This window comes from Salminus brasiliensis, chromosome 23 (assembly GCF_030463535.1).
Source record: "Salminus brasiliensis chromosome 23, fSalBra1.hap2, whole genome shotgun sequence".
Lineage (NCBI taxonomy): Eukaryota > Metazoa > Chordata > Actinopteri > Characiformes > Bryconidae > Salminus > Salminus brasiliensis.
The window spans coordinates 2247253-2263424 of NC_132900.1; the positions used below are offsets into that span (position 1 = coordinate 2247253).

Genomic DNA, 16172 nt, shown 5'->3' on the forward strand with positions numbered 1-16172 from the left:
AGTGCTGGAGTGTTTCAGTGAGAGTATTATAAAGAGTCAGATATTATGGTCTGTTTTCAGGTTCCACTGTAAAATAGCTCCACACCGTAGACTCTCACCTTTTTTATTTACCTTCTGAGAATGTCCGCATTGTCCGTTTAAGGCCCCCTTGAGGACACCAGATGGCGCTATGAACACTAAGGGTTAAAACAAAGACTCAGAACTGGATTGGGATTAAAATATTACCCAATACAATAAAATGTGCCTGGATCGGATCAGGACATCCCTGTTTAAAAGCTGTCCTGTTACCTGGTCAAATATGCGAAAATAGAAGAAATTGGCAAGGGGGCAAATACTTTTTCACAGCACCGTACATAACGTGAGGTATGAGTACCAAGCGGTCAATCATCCAACGCTCTTTTCTGACAGGCATGAGCTCGGTGTGCTGAAAGTGCAGGTGACCATCTCTGTCTTGTTCCCGTGTAATTTGGCGCCGGACGTTGGTGTACCAACGCACCCAGCCGACCCTATGGTGTCCACTTTAGAGCTCGATGCCGTTTCACTCTCGAAGCCCAGAACTGGCTCCTGCTCCACACTGAAGGGGTGGAAGTTGTCCATCGCGGTGTCAAATTCCCACGCCTGGCGGAGAGTCAAGTTCTCGTAGGGTCTGGTGTCCACCACCGCCTGTGTTCCTGCGGCGTTCCTGCAGGTCACCATGCGGAATGAGGCGTAACTGGTGTCGTTGCTGTGTGTTAATGATGGTGGCGAGTGCTGACCGCCAACCCAGCCCAGGGTCCGCTCATGCCCCTCTCTGCTGTGGCCCACGGTGCGCTTCAGCCACTCGCAGATCTTGGTGAACAGGTTTCGACGGCACAGGATGTACACCCAGGGGTCCAGTATTGGGTTAAAGGAGGCGAACCGGATGGCCAGGAGGTCGCTACGGTAATCCGGCTTCATGCCAGCGGCGATCTCAGTGGGCCCGTAAATCTGATTGACGAAGATCCGCACCTGCGGAGAGGAAGCGAAAAAGTCATCAGTGAAATGTGCAGGTCGGGAGAGCTCCAGATGACTCCAGATGTTTTCCGGTTGGGGAAATGGCTACAACTATTACATGCTGCAGTTCAGGAGTTCAGGAGGTCATCAGCAACTACGTTTATGGATGCTTGGCTGTACCAACTGACCTACACTACATGTCCAAATGTTTGTGGACACTCCTTCTAATTAATGCATAAGAAGGCTCTCCTAAGATGATCTCTCAAAATGACTTTCCATGGTGAGCAACACCTTCCCTGTCCTATTATTAACTGGCCACTTTATTGGAAACACTTCCACTGTACTTCACTGACTGGCCACCTTATCAGAAACACCTTTACTGTGCTGCCATTAACTGGACGATTTTTTGGAAACCCATATTCTGTAAATGCAATAACAGGCCACTTTATTAGAAACACTTTCACTGTCCTTATATTAACTGGACACTTTATTAGAAACACCTTTCCTGTACTTTTATTAACTGGACACTTTATTAGAAACACCTTTCCTGTACTTTTATTAACTGGCCACGTTATTAGAAACACTCTCGTTGCCCTTTTATTAACTGGCCACTTTATTAGAAACACTTCCACCGTACTTTTACTGACTGGCCACTTTACTAGAAACATTTTTACTGTGCTATCATTAACTGGCCACTTTATTGGAAACACCTTTCCTGTACTTTTATTAACTGGCCACTTTATTAGAAACACTTTCAGTGTACTTTGATTGACTGGCCACTTTACTAGAAACACATTTACTGTGCTATTATTTACTGGCCACTTTATTGGAAACACCTTTCCTATACTTTTATTAACTGGCCACTTTATTAGAAACACATTTACTGTGCTGCAATTAACTGGCCACTTTATTGGAAACACTTTCACTGTACTTTCAGTGACTGGCCACTTTACTAGAAACATTTTTGCTGTCCTTTTACTAACTGGACACTTTATTAGAAACACCTTCCTTGCATGGAAGGTGTTTCTGATAAAGTGGACAGGGTGTGTACTGAGCGTTACAGGTGGAGTAACAGCTGCGTAACGGGGTACCGGATGGAGTACCGGGGTAACGGGCACTCTGTACTCACCACCAGCGGGATGGAGCAGATGAGGAACACGACGGTCATGATAATCAACATCCAAAACATCTGGATCTCCGCGGCCGACGTCACCGCGGGCAGCCCGGCGAGCGCGCGCCTCCCGGTTCCCCCGGCGCGCGTCTCGCGACTCATGCGCACCAGCGAGCGGCACGCCGCGCAGTTGCACACGACGGTGACGGCGACGAGCGCGAGCATGACCCCGCCGTACAGGTAAGAGTACGCGGCGCCCGCGGGGTCGGTGGCGCGCCAGTCCAAAAAGCACCAGGTACCGGGCACGTGGCGCGCATGCCTGCCGAAGCCGAGGCTGGGGAGCGCGCAGAGCGCGGCGTTGGCCGCGTAGGCTGCGAGCAGGGCGGCGCGCGCCGTGCGTCTGTCCACGCGCTTGGAGTAGAAGTAGGCGTGATCGATGGCCACGTAGCGCTCCACGGCCATGGCGCACAGGATGGACATGCCGGCCGAGCCGAAGAAAAGCATGGAGAAGGAGAAGAAGTGGCACAGGCGCGTGCCCCCGGGCCACCGGCCGGCCACGTAGGTGGCGATCACCACGGGACTTGTGAAGCACGTGCCCAGCAGGTCGGTCACGGCCATGCCGCACACGAGCGTGTAAAACGCCGTCTCCTTCTGCTCGCGTCTGCTTGCGCACAGCACGGCCGCGGCCACCACGTTGCCCAGCACGCCCACCGCGAACATGCTGGCCGAGGTGACCAGAGAGCGCACGTCCAGCCGCAAGGGGGCGCGCGGGGAGCCCCCGTCAGCGAGGAGCACCGAGTCGTTCATGGTTCAGGCAGAGGAGCGCTGCGTAAGCGAAAGGATCATCTCCAGCCACCCTATCGCTTTCTGCAGCGCCACACACAGCAGTTATAGACTCACAGGCTCCGCCTCCTCCTGCACGGTGACACCCACAGCGTGCGCTACACTGCTGGGTCGTGACGTCTGGCTGTTCCAGCCTGGCACTTTGACGTCAGGGGCACCTCCAGCCCATCCATCTGTCTGGTGCCAGCAGTGCCCGTGCAGCTCCACGGGTTTATATTACCGGTGCCTCTCCAGAACCACCTTCTGCTGATGTCAGACCCCCCCCTAAGATACCTCCTATACCATCTGAACCTAGGAACAGCTTCAAAGAGGTGTGATTTGAGATCAGTCATAACATTAGGACCACAATGACATTGATGATCTGGTCCCAGTGGCTCCTGTCAAAGGGTGCATCTACACATTAGGCAGCACACTGAGACTCTGATTCGATCGGGGGGCAAATGAACCTGATCGGGACGTCCCTCATAATGAGTACTGTGTATTTTCCCTCTTAATTAAACAGCCGACACCCCCTAGTCCCAAATGACGCCCTAAGCCATGTGGCCCTCCTCCAAGTCTGCATTCAGGTGGCATCAGCAACATCTGTGCACAGCTGTAGTGCGCAAGTCCTAAGCACTACGCTAAGCCTTCAGACTGATGGGTGTTTGATGGAGTGGAACAATTCCATCATCTATATACATCTATATTTTAGGATATATACCTCCGAATGACTCTTCAGGAAATGTTTGAACTCACACCTGTATATTAATATTAATATTAATCTGCACATGCTCGGAAAGAAGCCCAGCGCACCCAGAACAGGGCGCTGCCAAGTCCGCTTTAGAGCAGTCCTAGCCAAAAGACTCTATAAGGGCAAATCGAGGGCACTTGTTAGCACCAGGAGACCACCAGCATCACCCAGTATCCGAAACCGCGGCAGTGACATCGCTATCATCCTGACTGAGCATATCACCAAATTAGGCTAATTGGCAAATACACACCTACACACACACACACCACCGGTTCAGTATAATAGCCTACAAAATCCTCATTTAATATCATACAGCAGTTAGTGCTGACTGAGCGAGGGGGGCTGATTGGTTGAGAAGCGCTCTAACTGTGCCGGCATTTCGCCATAACAGACCCTTTTGTCTTCTACTGCTTTAATAACATGCCCCGTTCTCACTCCGCCTACATGCATCCCAACCTGCCAGCTGACAAAGCCTCTCACGCGTCCTGTTAGCCTTGTGGGTTAGGGAGGCGGGACGCCCGCAGTAGGGAACACTGGTGGACCACTGTATACACTGTAAGTGTTTAGATTATTAAAACTATTACTAGGGACAATTCAGTCGTCGCTGGAAATTGGTCGGGACATGTCCCTACTGTCCCTAGCCAATTCTAAGAGGCCCTTAGAGGCAATAGGCCACAATAGACTGTCCCTCTGTATTGTGATACACAGTCTTGAGAATACACAGTCTCACTAATTGCCATGATTGTGGTCGGAAGCGATCATGTTTATGACTAACTGATTAACATAAATTCTCGGCATAACTAAGCAATCAATCATTTGCACCAAAACCAACCAACGGCCATCTCCACGGCCACCTTAACAGATACATTTAACGGTAGTGAAGGTTGGGGGGGCGTCGCTTATATATTTATAACTTTTATAACTCCAAAAAAGGTTAAATTTGCATTATGTTACAATTAAAGTCATAATTTGAACCTTAACGAGATAACGAGAATGTCATCTGACTTCCTTTAAGGCCCAAGGACCTCACCAGTTCAAGAGGAAGAGGGCAGTGACCTCAGGGTTGGCATCTGACCACAGGCTAATGATAGCCAGGCATGCTTTAGGACCTACCAACTGTTCCGGATATACATGTTAGGTAAGGTCACAGCACCGTATCAGCCAGCTCTGCAGACACTACCATGTCAGTGTCACCAACCAGACAATATCAGACCAGTGTCTGGTGTGGGGATCTACGGCGGTCCCTGTTCCAGTGATGGACAAAGAAAAAGGGGCTGATAGCAGCACACAGGCTTTAGTCTGTAACTGTAAACCCACCATAGCAGCAGTATGGCATGGCTCTGTTTCTGAGACTGGGCTTGAAGTCAGTTGAAATGGGCCTGAATGATGGAGGTTTCTGGTTTCGGGTGGAGGACGGTGGTGGAATCGATGTTGAGGGTCCTGCCAGGAATCTGCAAAAGAGAAACATTCCTATTTAGTTGCAGCCTCGCTCCCAGCCGGTGATCTCAGAGGCATCTTACAGGAATGTGCTACCCAGACTAAAATAACGTGTGTAAACACTGTTTTGAAATTAGCCATATGCTCTCAAAGCCCGAGGCCTCGGTCTGGAGTAGCACAGCAATATCTCATCTTTTAATTGTTGCCACAATATTGGCCGCCGCAATGCTGTTATCGCAGAAGGCCACAATAAGCAAATGAGCCTCGATCAAATCACTGAATGTTTTATTGTGCGCTGTGAGCATCCTCACTCACCTCAAACACTGGTGGGATCTTGGTGGAAGACGTCTCAGCAGATGCTTTAAATTCCTTTTGCTGTGAGGTGGAGCCTACGCGGTTGTTGCAGTGCCTCCAACGGGAACTTGGAGACCAAGTCAAGGCAACTCCTTGACCTCTTCTTTATATTCCTCAGACCTTTTCTGAATGTTGTGTGCAACGTGGTAGAGTGGATTTTGGCATTTGTCAAGCTGACGTCCACATGTATGCCACGAAACCAGGAGAACATTGCCCAGAGCATCCCATTCTCTGCTCCAGCTCGTCGTCTTCTCACCATGCTCCCTGATGCCAGCACCTACCTACCTTGTTGTATATGTTATGTAAGACGATACTGGACTCATCAGAGCAGGCCACCTTCTTCTGTCACTCTGAGATCCAGTTCCGATGCTGATGTGTCCATTGTAGGCGATGGTGGACAGGTGTTAGCATGGGCACCAGGACCAGTCCTGCAGCCATATGCAGCAGGAGGCTCAGCACCCCGTATTGTGCCAGTGTCTACAGAAGAGGGAGCCCAGACTTGGCAAGCGAAAGCCTGGCATGTCAGACAGGGATCAGCGCTAGGCTAAAAGCTAATGCTAGTCTTTTCTCTCCATTGTCCACTCCCTGTAACACAAACTGGACTGTCTCAGCTGAACCGAACTGGAGCTAAACTCACAACTGAAGGGAAAGCACCGGCAGGGGCAAGGCTAAAAGCTAACCAGCTATAATCTCTTTAGCTTGCTAACAGCACATTACGCTAAGAAGACGCAATACTGGACTCATCAGAGCAGGCCACCTTCTTCTGTCACTCTGAGATCCAGTTCCGATGCTGATGTGTCCATTGTAGGCGATGGTGGACAGGTGTTAGCATGGGCACTAGGGACAGTCCTGCAGCCATATGCAGCAGGAGGCACTACACTGTGTACTGTACCAGTGTCTGCAGAAAAGGGAGCCCAGACTTGGCAAGCGAAAGCCTGGTGTGTCAGACAGGGATCAGCGCTAGGCTAAAAGCTAATGCTAGTTGTTTCTCTCCATTGTTCACTCCCTGAAACACAAATTGGACTGTCTCAGCTGATCTGAAATGGATCTTAACTCACATCAGATGGGAAAGCACGGGCGGGGGGCAAGGCTAAAAGCTAACCAGCTATAATCTCTTTAGCTTGCTAAGAGCACATACGGCTAAGAAGACGTAGCAAGAGGACAGCAGCACTTTTTACCGTCAACGTCGGAGCTGTAAACCGGCCAATTAGCCAAATTTTCACAAGCTTAGCAGGAAAATCAGTGTGTTTCATACTGAGGTAACATAACAGGGTGGTAAACAGACGTGTCAAATTCACACGCTTACTATTAATGCATCAAATAACAACTTTAATACGTGATAAATTGTAAATAAACGTAAAGCGGTTTGTGTTTGGTGTCTGCAGCTGTTCACAGTGATCACAGTGACAGTACGCCACAAGCCGCAGAGCCATTGTGTTATGTAAGAGTATACTCACAGTATGATATCCTGCTCATATTGCTCAGCCCTCATCCAGAGAACATGTCGCTTTGCTCATTACTGCTCGGCCTCGTTATGGATCTTATCTGTGACGCCTCTGACTGAGGAACAAAGCAGCAGGCTATTGTGCAGCACCATAATGCAGATCTAAAATAATAATGCAGAATTCACATTACCGCAAAGGACAACAGGGCCGGCCTGAGCGGACACCAGCTCCATTATTTATTATCATGTAATTATTGCATAGCCGTGTTTTTTTGTTTGGCATGGTGGGGAGCCTTGGCCCTGCGCCAGATCAATAAAAAATGCATGACGGAAATTCCAGATGATTGCAGACAGCACGCCTTTAAAACTAGTACAGCGTGCAGCGAATTTAAAGGAAGTCCAGAGCCAGCGGTCAAAGAAGTGAGAGCCACACGGAGGGTCTGTATTGATCCGGGACTGCTATACACTCAGACACACACATATAGCCCTTTATCCCCCTGGGAGTGTTTATGCTCAGAGGGGCGTGAGGAATTCACCAGATCTATGAAGCTATGCCGCGGTGCCACAGGGAGTGCGTGGATGACGCTGTGTCATTTCTGCAGCGGCTCAGGGTGCTGTGTTTCTTTTATTATGGCCGCCTCACTGCAGGTATATGACAGCAGGCCAGAAATCTAATTTGAAATAATGAAAGGATTCATCATACGTTCACAGGCAGAAGGGGTCGGCCTGCTCCGTCTCTGTCTGTGTAAGTGGATTCCACCCCACACACACACACACACACACACACACACACACACATACACACATACACACACACAGTCACGGCCCTCGGCCCCTAGGCATCTCACTATTGCGCACAGTTTCTCGTATGTCAGCTCCTCAGTGACCTTTCACTCTCGGACGTCATCTAACAGCCGCCCACTCCTTCTATGTTGTGCAGAGGTGGTCTGCTGGTAGCTGGGAGAGTTAGCGTGTGTGTATGTTTGTGTTGGTTTTTAGGTATTAGCAGGACGTGAACAATGAAAAGTCCTCAATGTAATTGCATATTTCTTTTAAAGTCACAACATCATACTGGAAACAAGGCCTTCTCCCTGTAGAGACAAACTGCCAATAGAATAGGACTCTCTGGAGCAGATCAACTAGATGACTCTATGGGCACCATGCTGCCTAATGCCAGGCGTGGGCTAGAGGAAGGGTATGTATAAAGCCCCCCAGCAGCATTGAGCCATGGAGCAGTGGAAGAAGAATTGTGTTCTCTAGAATGATGGTGGTGGTGGAGCTCCCTCCAGTACTTTTAGGATGATTCGGGGATGATGAGGTGGGGTGGTGATCATCATCCAATACCCTGACCTCACTAACGCTCATCAATCAAATCCTCACAGCAATGCTCCTCCTCCAAAATATAGTAGAAAGTCTTCTTCTCTGAACAGTAGAGACAGGAACTCCAACAAAAGCAGCATCAGCTCTTTTTAATCCCCCTGATTTCAGAAGAAACTGTGAAGGAATGAGCAGGTGTCCCAATACTTTTGTCAATATTTTGTATTTACGTATAATTGCATGTAGATACTTACATATATATATATATATATATATATATATATATATATATATATATATATATATATATATAAATGGGACATATGTGTGACTCCATGTCCCGATATTGTATGAAAACAAGTGTGTGGGAAAGAGTGTTGTGGGTGTGTATGTGTGCGTGTGTGTGACTGTGTGTGTGTGTATATATATCAGTGACCAGACAGTGAGTTTAATTATAAGCAGGTCTTCCTCCAGTGTACAGTAGTCTTGATAAATGTCTCCCAGGGGGGCAACAGATTCTTTCTTCTTTAACAAGCTGTCTGGAACTAAGACCCGGCTGAACGACTGCAGTTTTAATTGTAAACATATTTGTCCAAACAAACAGAACCGTAAACATCTGAATTTATTACAAATTTATTTGTAGTTTTTTACAACTGTTGTCGTCACAAATCAGCTTTACACAATCAGTAATTAATAAAAGACCGAAAAAATCAATAACATAAAAAGATATGACAAATCAAAGACCCCCAGTGAGCAGCCAATGCCGACAGTGGCAGGGAAAACCTCTCTCAGAGCTGGAGGAAGAAACCTTGGGAGGAACCAAGACTCACAACGGAGACCCGACCCGTCCTCCTCTGATTAGAACTATTTATTAATAATTGATAAAATTCCCCAAACCATCTAAACTGCTGTACTGCTCAGGTGTGCAGAATATTCATAATCCTAATATAATAATCATGGTGTGGAATAACATAATATAGTCACAGCAGTGATGGTCAGAGTAATGATGGGTAATAGTGGTGATATTAATAGTGCAGATAGTTAAGAGTCCATTTAGGTTTTAACATGGTCACACCTTAGTGTAGTGATTGGGGCCTTGGGGTGTTAAGGGGTTAAACATTGTGAAGCTTGGCGGTCACTGTCAGGTCAAATTTACTTGTATAGCTTTTTACAACTGTTGTCATCACAAAGCAGCTTTACATAATTAGTAATTAGTAAATGACAGAGACAAAAAAAAGAAATAACGTAAGACATGAAGGATCAAAGACCCCCAGTGAGCCCCAACAGCGACAGTGGCAAGGAGAACCTTCCTCAGAGCTGGAGGAAGAAACCTTGGGAGGAACCCGACCCGTCCTCCTCTGATCAGAACTATTTATTAATTATTGATAAAAATGACCAAACCAGATACAGCAGATAGTTAATAGTGGTGATATTAGCAGTGGCAGATAGTTACGAGTCCATTAGGGTTTGAACATGGTCATTAAACAGGTAGCAATGGTAGGAGGGTGTGCCGCTGGTCTGCTATGGGTGGTGGTGGATTTGGGGCTTAATGGTCGGACTGGTAGGTGGCAGCTGGTGTGACGCAGGTAGAGGGGACCTCAGTGGGCAATCTTCCAGCAGTTCGGGCTGGGTGGCCATTTACTCAGAGAAGGTAAAAAGAGACAGGGCTAGTTCTGAGAGGATTTTATGGAGAGCAGAGAATGTTGAGCAGTGGTTGATGTGGCGCAACAGGTAACACTACTACCGACTGGTACCACACCCTGTGGGAGACTGGGGTTCAATTCCCAGTCTGGGTGACTGTGCTGTGCCACACCAATAACAGTCCTTGGGCAAGACTCCTAACGCTACATTGGCCCACCGTTGTAATACGAGTTACCTTGTAAGTCGCTCTGGATAAGAGCGTCAGCTAAATGCCATAAATGTCCGGTTTGTGAAATGTATCAGAATGTGTCTGACGACTCCGGCAGGTCTGACTATAACAGCCTAATTATAAGGAGAGAGCCAGAAGGTAACAAAGACACGGGAGCTCCCTGAAACGCTAGCGTCCATCTGCTCCACCGTCCACAAACCTGAGTGATCGCATGTAAGCAGCGATCACTGCTTACCACCTTTCTCTCATTTTTCACTTTGCATTTGTGTTTAAACAGGAAGCCTTCATATTTTCTGATATTATATCATATTTCCTAGCGACTGCTACCTGTAGCACACAGAAAGTGATGTAAGAACTGTAGTTTGTGTACCAAAGCTGGATCCATGTGGTAGTTGGAGGAGCCAGTCCAAAAAACAGCTAACCAGGTGATCCAGGGTGGTTTAGCAGGTCTAGTAGTAGTTTGTAATTGTATTGTAATTACAATAGTGGGCTTTTTTTTAGGTGTTTGTTTGATGAGGATGAGGAGACTAGAGGGATATAAAGCCCCCCAGCATTGGGCTGTGGAGAAGCTCCATCCGACACCTTTAGGATTGGGAGTTGGAGCAACAGAACTAACTAATCATCCAACATCAGAACCTGACCTCACTGATGCTAATGCTCTAATGTGGCTGATTGCAATCAAATCCTTCACACAGCAATGTTCCAACATCTAGGGTAAGGCCTTCCTAGAAGTGTAGAAGTTGTTACTGCAGCAAAGAGGGGCAAACGCCTGGTGGATATTCTTGAAATGCACACTTATGGAACGTGATAACATCCATTTGTCTGCATGAAAAAAAGTCTGGCCTTTTAACGTCCGGCCTACGAGACATCAGCTAAAAATGAGCCAGCTGACTAACAATAGCGCACTAGCGGCACTAACAGGGTGAGCTTTTATTAAAGGCATCATGAGCCCCCACAGCTAATCAGTTTTCTGTTCGACTGCAGGCCGGATGTTAAAAACCAGTCCAATTTGAATAAGCAGAAAGAAGCACAGGCATAATTACACCAGCTGTCTAATGCTGTGAAAAGTAGTGCCCCCCAGTGTCACTGTGACCCTTGGGAAAGATGAGCAAAGACTGTAGATGATACTTTGAGAATGGAGGAGAGATCTAACCTCTGAACAATGTCATAGATACATAGATAAAACCTATCAGTAAATATTAACCACAAAAACAGTCCCCAAAAAATAGAAGGAATGTAGGTTGACATGCAGCACGTGTGCAGAAAGCATTTTCAGCAATGAGCAACCCAGATTAGTCCTTCATATAGGTGAAACAAAAGCAGGCCAATTTATCCTCGTAATTCCCACATTATTTCTGTAACCAGTTAGCTAATTTAACTGCTGACATAATATTCATTATCTACTGCAAAACGAGTGTGCGGGTTCTGTAGTTATGAAAGTGAGGAGCCACCCTTAACTATTAAGGGGTTATTATCATTTTGTACAATTTCTTCAGTGTCCAACTTAAATTATTCAGTATCTGCTATTTATTATTCAGTGTCCACTGTGAATTATTCAGTATCCACTATGAATTATTCAGTATTCACTATTAATTATTCAGTGTCCACTATGAATTATTCGGTATCCACTATAAATTATTTAGTATCCGCTATTAATTATTCAGTGTTCACTGTGAATTATGCAGTATCTACTATGAATTATTCAGTGTCCACTATGAATTATTCAGTGTCCACTATGAATTATTTAGTATCCAGTATTAATTATTCAGTATCCAGTATGAACTATTTAGTGTCTACTATTATTTATTCAGAGTCCACTATGAAATTTACAGTATCCACTATAAATTATTCAGTGTCCACTATGAATTATTTAGTGTCCACTATGAATTATTTAGTATCCGCTATTAATTATTCAGTGTTCACTGTGAATTATGCAGTATCTACTATGAATTATTCAGTGTCCACTATGAATTATTTAGTATCCAGTATTAATTATTCAGTATCCAGTATGAACTATTTAGTGTCTACTATTATTTATTCAGAGTCCACTATGAAATTTACAGTATCCACTATAAATTATTCAGTATCTACTATGAATTATTCAGTATCCACTATGAATCATTCAGTGTCCACTATTAATGATTTAGTATCCACTATGAATCATTCAGTGTCCACTATGAATTATTTAGTGTCCACTATGAATCATTCAGTGTCCACTATTAATGATTTAGTATCCACTATGAATCATTCAGTGTCCACTATGAATTATTTAGTGTCCACTATGAATTATTTAGTATCCACTATGTATTATTCAGTGTCCACTATGAATTATTTAGTGTCCACTATGAATTATACAGTGTCCACTATGAATTATATAGTGTCCACTATGTATTATTCAGTGTCCACTATGAATTATTTAGTATCCACTATGAATTATACAGTGTCCACTAAGAATTATTCAGTTTTCAGTATGAAACTACAGTGAACGTTCTGTAGTTCTGCATGTGGAAACCCTGTACAGGTATCAGGAGTTATTAATGTCATATGATGCATTGAAGTACATAAAGGCCACAGTTTATATGAGGCGATGATGTCATAGCTCTAGACATCAGGACGGTATGATGTCATGGTGTGTGTAAGACGTTGGTGTCTCTGCAGAGCAGATCAGCTGTTCAGCCTCATCACTCTGCAGCCCGAGAGGCTTTACTGATCTAATACTGATCTAATGATCCGGCAAGGCAGACAGATTTAACTCAGAGCACGCACACACACATGTACACACACACACACACACACACACACACACAATGCCCCCACACACATGTACACACACACACACACACACTGGTCTGATTTGATGGTCTGGTTGATGGTCAAAGTGGTTGAAAAGCTGAAACACACTCTGTACTGGTAAACAGGTGTTTCAGAAGGTCCACCAGCTTAGCTCTTGGTCCTTTTTTTTGGTCCATCAACATGAGCAGCTGGTCTTCAAGGTGGTCATACAGATTGACAGTTTTGGTCATAATGGTGGAGCAGCATCCCAGACATCATGCTCATATGGGACAGGTGGGTTCCAGGTGGGCATGTGTCTCGGACCCATCCAAGAAGGCCTTGGATAAGGCCGTGCACAACCCAGATGGGGCCCATGTCTAACCCCTCTTGGTTCCACCACTGACCCTGGTGGACATTCATTTGTGGGGCCAACATGTTGGGAACCTTTCTGGTTCCCAGTTGGGCTGCTCATACAGGCCCCACATGGGCTTGTTGATCCTGCTGGTTGCCTAATTTGGTCAACCTTAAGACTCAGCCTTTTCGGTCACCAGTTTAAGCATTTTTAAGCTTCCAGACTGTTGGTTTTTTCAGCAGGGACTACCTGTGAACACTGCAGAACGCCTAAGAGCATATGCAGAGCAGCTGACTGCCCACACAGTGTCCATTCTTCATCAGCAGGGATGGTAAATCGCACTCCCACACACCGTAGTGTAAAACCACACGTTAACCTTCCCTCAAGCCCCATGAAGAAGCTTCTGCTCCAGTGCGGCGCAGGGGTGAAAATGGAAAGAAAAAATACGCTACACATTTCAATCTCGATTTGATGCCTCTCTGAGTGCCATCGTTATTGCAGCGACATTTTTTCCCCTCCCACCATCACCCCCAAAGGCCCATTTGCCAGATGTGTTCACTCACATGGTGCAAGATGTTGCACAGACAGAGTGAGAATCAGTGGAAGTCCCTCGCGCTCACGGTTCAGATGACTGTGTGGCTGATGAAGAGCGGCCGTTTGCTGAGATTGCTTCATTGTGCAGTGTGATGGCTCCAGCAGGTGGTGGACGGATTATTGGAAATGTTCATCACTAGGCTTCTGAACGCTGGAATGAGATGCGATGCACATGCCAGCGGTTGGAGCCAAGAGCAGCTCGGGAGAAAAGCTAAACTAATTAGTGTGTGAACTGGAGAGTGGAGCAGGTCTCGATGCTGGAGTGGAGGTCATGGATGTACATGAGCTTTTGACTGGGCTAATGAGCAATTTACACACGTGGACAAAATTGTTGGTACCCCTCGGTTAATGAAAAAAAACCCACAATGGTCACAGAAATAACTTGAATCTGACAAAAGTAAATAAAATAAATAAATAAAATAAGTAAATAAATAATTTTGAACCTTGCTTCAACAGAATTATTTTAAAAAGTAAACTCATTAAACAGGCCTGGGCAGAAATGATGGTACCCCTGAAAATAATGTGACCAAAGGACATGTTGAATCAAGGTGTGTCCACTAATTAGCATCACAGGTGTCTACAATCTTGTAATCAGTCAGTGGGCCTATATATAGGGCTACAGGTAGGCACTGTGCTGTTTGGTGAGATGGTGTGTACCACACTCAACATGGACCAGAGGAAGCGAAGGAAAGAGTTGTCTCAGGAGATTAGAAAGAAAATTATAGACACGCATGTTAAAGGTAAAGGTTATAAGACCATCTCCAAGTAGCTTGATGTTCCTGTGACTACAGTTGCACAAATTATTCAGAAATTTAAGATCCATGGGACTGTAGCCAACCTCCCTGGACGTGGCCGCAGGAGGAAAATTGATGACAAATCAAAGAGAAGGATAATAGCAAACTTCTAAAGAGATTAAAGGTGAACTTCAAGCTCAAGAAACATCAATGTCAGATCGCACCATCCATTGTTGTTTAAGCCAAAGTGGACTTCATGGGAGACGACCAAGGAGGACACCATTGTTGAAAACAAATCATAAAAAAGACAGACTGGAATTTGTCAAACTACATGCCCCAAGCCCCAAAGCCTCTGGGAGAATGTCCTATGGACAGATGAGACAAAAATGGAACTTTTTGGAAACATCAGCTCTATGTTCACAGACGGAAAAATTAAGCATATCAAGAAAAGAACACTGTCCCTACAGTGAAACATGGAGGAGGCTCTGTTATGTTCTGGGGCTGCTTTGCTGCAACTGGCACAGGGTGTCTTGAATCTGTGCAGGGTTCAATGAAATCTCAAGACAATCAAGAAATCTTAGAGAGAAATGTGCTGCCCAGTGTTAGAAAGCTTGGTCTCAGTCACAAGTCATGGGTCTTGCAACAGGATTATGACCCAAAACACAAGAATGGCTAAGAGGAAAACATTGGACTATTCTGAAGTGGCCTTCTATGAGCCCTGACCTTAATCCTATTGAGCATCTTTGGAAGGAGCTGAAACATGCCGCCTGGAAAAGGCACCCTTCAAACCTGAGACGACTGGAGTAGTTTGCTCATGAGGAGTGGGCCAAAATACCTGCTGAGAGGTGCAGAAGTCTCATTGACAGTTACAGGAATCGTTTGATTGCAGTGATTGCCTCAAAAGATATTAAGTAAAATATTAAGTTAAGAGTACCATTTCTGTCCAGGCCTGTTTCATGAGTTTATTTTTTAAATAATTCTATTGAAGCATGGTTGAAAAGCAATGTCTGATTTTCATTTGTTAATTTTCATAGAATTTTTATTGATTATTACTTTTGTCAGATTCATTGTGGGTTTTTCTTTCATTAACCGAGGGGTACCAACAATTTTGTCCATGTGTGTGCTACGTTAAGACTGCGTTACCATGTGTGTATCTATTACAAATGAGTATCTCCATACTGTTTCAGTCAGGGTAAATTCCAAAATCCCCAAAATTTTACAGGAGAGGGAAAAATTCTGATACAATGTGGGTTTTGCATGAAAGCAACAATATGTAAAATAGTCATGTTCCAGTTCGGACTGCATGGCAGAACATTCTGCAGCATTTACTAGAGAAAACAGCCAAACCAGGACTAAAACCAGGGACTATCTGCTCAAGTTAAAGGCAGCTGGACTCATCAGAGATCCACCCACATTACCAAACACCCAACAGTCCATGGGCATCCATGTGTAACCAGGAACGTCCAGCCAACCGAGGCTCAAATCCCACCTGTTTAGAGGATAAACCCTTATATCTGAGAGCATAACGAGTCGAGGGAACGGTCCTATGAGGGTTTTCCACTGTTTTCAGGCTCATTTCGTAAATTGGCTTATCCAGGTTTGCTAGCTTTCCCTTTTAATTGAACCGAGCCGGGCTGCATTT

At 45.6% G+C, this 16172-nt stretch overlaps 1 protein-coding gene across 1 annotated transcript; it reads right to left on the bottom strand.

Annotated features, from left to right (window-relative positions):
- Window positions 1-384: 384 nt before the first annotated feature.
- ptger4c (prostaglandin E receptor 4 (subtype EP4) c) lies at window positions 385-2890 on the bottom strand. Its single transcript, XM_072668725.1, has 2 exons — window positions 2102-2890; window positions 385-987 (listed from the first exon to the last, which is right to left on the bottom strand). The coding sequence occupies exons 1-2, from the start codon at window positions 2888-2890 to the stop codon at window positions 385-387; spliced, it is 1392 nt and encodes a 463-aa protein (XP_072524826.1).
- Between the last annotated feature and the right edge of the window lie 13282 nt (window positions 2891-16172).

Excerpts from the sequence above, each read along its gene's own strand:
- ptger4c (XM_072668725.1), bottom strand. The coding sequence starts at position 2,890 with ATGAACGACTCGGTGCTCCTCGCTGACGGGGGCTCCCCGCGCGCCCCC. Across the intron at positions 988-2,101 it reads TCTGCTCCATCCCGCTGGTG|GTGCGGATCTTCGTCAATCA; the intron begins GTGAGTACAGAG and ends TCCTCTCCGCAG.